Below are 5,388 nucleotides of genomic sequence, written 5' to 3'. Positions count from 1 at the left end.
AAAGGTCAGGATCTAGCTTTATTCTTCTGCATATCAGCCAGCTATCACAGCACTATTGACTAGGGAGTCCTTTCCTTATTGCTTAGTTTTGTTGAATTTTTCAAAGATTAGATGGCTGTAGGTGTATGACTTTATTTCTGGGTTCTCTATCCTGTTCCGTTGGTCTATTGTCTATTTTTGTGCCAGGACCATGCTTTTTGGTTACTGTAGCCTTGTAGTATAGTTTGAAGTTGGGTAATGTGATGCCTCTTGCTTTGTTCTTTTTGCTTAGGATTGCTTTGGCTATTCAGTTTCTTTTGTTGTTGTTGTTGTTCCCTATGAATTTTCAATAGTTTCTTCTAGTTCTTTAAAAAACAATGTTGGTAATTTGATAGGAATAGCATTGCATCTGTAAATCGCATGGGGGTAGCATGGCCATTTTAATGATGCTGAGTCTTCCAATCCATGAACAAGAAGTGTTTTTCTATATTTTATGTTGTGATTTCTTTGAGCAATGTTTTGTAGTTCTCCTTGATCTTTCACCTCCTTGGTTAAATTGATTCCTAGGTATTTTATTTTTGTCTGTGACTAGCATGAATGTGATTGCACTCTTGATGTGGCTCTCAGTTTAAATGTTATTGATATATAGAAATGCTACCAATTTTTGTGTATTATTTTTCTTTGCCGGGTTTTGGTGTTAGGATGATGCTGGCTTCATGGAGTGAGTTAGAGAGAAGTCTTTCCACCTTGATTTTTTTGGAATAGTTTCAGTAGGATTGGTAACAACTCTTCTTTATTTGTCTGGTAGAATTCAGCTGTGAATACAATGGATCGTGAGCTTTTATTGGTTGATAGGTTTTTGTATTACAGATCCCATTTCAGAACTTTTTATTGATCTGTTCAGGTTTTCAGTTTTTTCCTGGTTCAATTATGAGAGGTTGTGTGTTTCAAGGAATTTATCCATTTTATCCATATTTCCTATTTTGTGTACATAGGGGTCTTCATAATAGTTTCTGAGGATCTTTTGTATTTCTGTGGGATTGACTGTAATGTTATCTTTGTCACCTCTAATTGTGTTTGTTTAGATCTCTTTTTATTTGTTAATTTAGTTAACAGTCTATGGATCTTGTTTATTCATTTAGAGAGCCAACTTTTGGTTTTATTGATCTTTTGTGTAGATTTTCGCATCTTGGTTTCATTCAGTTCTGCTTCACTTTTGGCAATTTTTTTTTCTTCTGCTAACTTTGGGGTTAATTTGCTCTCGTTTTCCTAATTCCTCCAAGTACTGTATTAGATTGTTAATTTGGGAGTTTTCTAATTTCTTTGTTTAGTAGTTTAGTGGAAAGTCTTGGGAGATGGGCACCTGTGTGTGTATATATATATATATATGTGTGTGTGTGTGTGTGTGTGTGTGTGTGTGTGTGTGTGTGTATGTATATATCTCACCCTAATGGAATATTGTTCATACTTAAAAAGGAATGAAATTCTGATACATACTACATGGATGAACTTTTTAAATATGCTAAGTAAAATAAGCCAAACACAAAAGTACAAATATTGTATGACTGTGATTGTACGATTTGTATTTGTATTAATGACAGAGTCTGGAGAGGCAGGAATGGGAAGTTATTGTTTAATGAGTACAAAGTTTCTGTTTAGGTTGATGATAAGGTTGTTGAAATGGATAGTGACAATGCACAATTTTGTGAATGTACTTAATGCCATTGAATCATAAACTTTAAAATGATTAGGATAGTAAATTTGGAGTTATGTATGTTTTGCCACAATAAAAAGAAAATAAGTAATTTTTTTTTTAATTACTCCCCTGTGGTACAGTTACTCCATTCATCATCACAGTAAGACTTCTTCCAGGTTGGGGAGTGTGCGAGGTATTGTGAAAACGACCCCACTTGTGAAATCAGGAAACTTTCCCTTAAATCTCAGCAATGTCACCTAGTAGGAATGCAAATTTGAGCAAGTCCCTTAGGTCTATTGCACCTTAGTTTCTTCGGGTTATGCTGTCCAACAGAGTTGTTTTGATGACTGTATTTAAAATGCATATAAAGTGCTTCATAAATTCAAACAACAAGGCAAGTGGATGGAGGTGACTTTTTAAACTATATTCCTTTAGGGAGCTTAGTCATAATACCCTTATCACTGAAATGCATTTACTAATTCATGTTTAAATATACTAAAATATTAAGGTATTGTTGGTAAGACAGCCACAGTTATTTTTCTAATTTTTCTCTGTTTAAAGTATTGAATCCATAGTTTTTAGAATTAAAAAATGCTGAATTTCCAAGGAACTACATTTCTGTTTGTCATTTCTATAACGAATGGGTTACTAAACCTTTCCATTTATCTTATTTCAATACCTTTTGTTCATTATGTAGCCTCATTGTTCATACCTTAGGAAGAAGGGATAATTATATTACCTCAGAAAGAAAGGACAACTATATGATATCTTGTCTGAGATGAAAAACTATGGTCTTCATTCATAGCTAATTAAAAGTTTTAAAGTATTTATTTTGCTACCTGTTCTTATCTTCATTCCAAACCACACAAACCATTTTCAGTCTCTACATTGTCAAACATGTAATAATTTGGCATGACATATCAAATTGGACATTATCTTGGAAGGTCCTTTGGATACATAATTACATTGAAAAATAAATATTTTAAAAGTAACAACTTTTATGCTATAACATCATAAGTTAATAGTAAAATTAATGTTATTGAAACAAATGCCAACTAATTTTTTTGTTTCCCTCTTTAGCGGTTATGTCTTTGACTATGATTACTACAGAGATGATTTCTACAACCGGTATGTGAATTTTTCATCCTTGTTTTCCTATGATTTAAATTATCTTTTAACCATTTTGTACATTTTATTCATGGGTGATCTTGAGTATGGTATTTAAAACAATATTTTATAGTTAAAAATAAAATACTAAATCCCAACAAAATATACAGATTTTTCTATTTTCTCTTATACTTACTTGAGTACAGTGGATCTTGGAATTTTAGGACTTTGGAGGTGCTCAAACCTAAGATTTGGTGTCTAATATTTAGATAAAATCCTAAAGATTTAATTAACTAATATCATTTTCCAAGTCATTTGTTGATTTAGTATCCTTCAAGATCGAGTTTGAAAGCTCAGAAAAATAACTGCAACCTTCTAAAGTACATAATAAAACATTGAAAATGCTATATTGGGTAGAGTCCGTAAAATTTACAGATCGTTCCTGCTTCGCAGGACAATAGGAGGCCATAAAGGTGATGATGCAAGATGAAACCATGCAATGAGGAAGAAACAGGATCGTCTCATGACCTTAAACATGTTTGTCAAAACATTAACAACTTTTATTCTCTTCTTTATAAATTAATAGGAAACTATAGTAAAGCTAATTGTTATTTAGTATACTATAATTTAAAACAATAAAAATATTAAGAATTAAGGTGTTTTAGTTCTTTGTAAAGAACACTTATCAGAAGGAGTGGAAACAGTGCATACTTTCTCATTTCCTAACTCAGGACAGGATATGGAGTAGGCATCCGTTTTATGCCTTGTTGGATACTGCTTTCTAAAGCTGAATTAGCTTTGACATTCTATCAGTGTTGTGAACTATCTCTGAGAGTTCTTTCAATGTGTGATTCTCTCGCCAGGGTCACTTCCCCTTCATAGCTTTATGTGTTTCATCACATCACATCCACTTTCCTCACTTATGTCGATAAGTTTCCCTTTACTAAGTTCCTCTGACTCCATACCTAGAGTCTCTTGAGTGGAGAAGTATCAACATCCCTGTAGTGAGCTATTTCTTCTGTAATTTCATTTACATTTTATTTGAGTTTCACTTCTAGTATTACCACTCTTAGATTCTTTGCTGCATTTTCATCTTTGTTGATCAATTCTTTCTTTTGATTATTCAATTTTGTAAAATGCCACATGTTTTATCACTGAGGTAAGGAAGCATTACAATTAATGATCTGAAACAAGCGAGTGAAGTGAATAATCAATGAACAGCAAAAAAATCATTGACAGACTTTGAAAGAAGGAATGTGATTGGTGACCATTGTTATTATCATGCACATTTATTATTTATGTATTTATTTGTGGAAAAGCTATAAGCAAAGTTTGGACTTTATTAAATTACTTACCGTTTATATGTTGTAGTAACTAAAATTTGTGTTGTCGGAGAACTGGTGTTGTTTAATATTGGTTAGATGAGGATCAACTATAGATAGATTATTGGATCAAAAAAATGAGGTAAATATATTTTAAGCCTTTAATTTTAAGTATTATGCAAACAACAAAAAAAAACCCTTAGGTACTGTATAAAAATGCAAACTTAGAAAAAAGTTTTCAATAGATGTTTTAAAGAGGAAGAAACTGTGATCCTTTAAAGAGTCTTATTCTCTCTGCTCCAGCCTCTAGAGCCCTTTGTAAGTTCCACAAGAAGTTCTTCCTGCCTCAGGTCCTTTCTCTGTGTTGTTCCATCTCCTCATACCTCCCTCCACCATCTGGTTCACTTGACTCCTCATCTTTCAGATCTCAGCACGAACGTCCCTCACAGATTAAATTAGGTTCCTCTGTTCCCCTCTCTCAGCACCCAGCACTGTTACTTCACAGCACCTCTCCTAATTTATATTGCTATATTTATTTTCTGCGGTGTTTGATTCATGTCTGTCTGCCTTCCCCTGCCTAATGAGGTAACATATTATCAGTTTTACTTATCTTTGTATCCTTGGGGACTATCAGTAAACCATACACATAGTGGATACTCTGTGTTATTAATTCATCTCCTTAGATTTAGAGACACAGCCATTTTTCTAAGGTCACCTAGCTAATTAGTGACAGAACTATGATCATAATCTAGGCATCCAATTTAGATTCAATAACCAACTATGTGAATATGCACAACGGGGTGGGTAATATCAGCCTATGGAGCTATGCCGATTCCTCCCTGGGAATCAGACCCACACTGTAACTGCATTGCTGCTATGCTCACACTACTGAATTAAGCACCTTATTTCACTAGTTATCCTTTTCTGACAAAAAATCATGTTTAAGAATGATTTTTCAAAACATTTTATAATTTCTATAATATATTTATTTTAAATATTAAGAAGCCTATAATAACTTATTCTAAACGTGATGTAAACATCTGGCAGCATTAAAATAATCCCATTTACTATTAAGTAAGGATATCTAGACTGTTTTTATACTATTTGAAAATGTTAGTTTTTGATAAGTTTAAAGATATTTCATACTATAGCTTTTTTTCACTTGCTACGAATAAAGTACATTGTCTTATACTGTCTATATAAAACCATTTTAGCATCTTTTATTTTCTATCATGTGACTTCCTTACACATTTAAAGAATTTCCACCTAACATGGAGTTTTATC

The 5,388-nt window shown here is 32.7% G+C and overlaps 1 protein-coding gene across 6 annotated transcripts in view; it reads left to right on the top strand.

The window, feature by feature from the left end:
* The window catches only part of RALYL (RALY RNA binding protein-like), a 764,437-nt gene that overhangs the window by 689,634 nt on the left and 69,415 nt on the right, over positions 1 to 5,388 (top strand). For all 6 annotated transcript variants that reach the window (XM_011995651.1, XM_011995653.1, XM_011995654.1 and 3 more), the window contains one exon: positions 2,756 to 2,803. In XM_011995651.1, coding sequence (XP_011851041.1) covers positions 2,756 to 2,803 — 48 coding nt within the window. The remainder of the gene's footprint in view (positions 1 to 2,755; positions 2,804 to 5,388) is intronic.

This window comes from Mandrillus leucophaeus, unplaced genomic scaffold, assembly GCF_000951045.1.
Source record: "Mandrillus leucophaeus isolate KB7577 unplaced genomic scaffold, Mleu.le_1.0 Scaffold494, whole genome shotgun sequence".
In the NCBI taxonomy this organism is placed as follows: domain Eukaryota; kingdom Metazoa; phylum Chordata; class Mammalia; order Primates; family Cercopithecidae; genus Mandrillus; species Mandrillus leucophaeus.
Note: the sequence above shows the minus strand (reverse complement) of the source record. Positions and strands in the feature narration are given on the sequence as shown.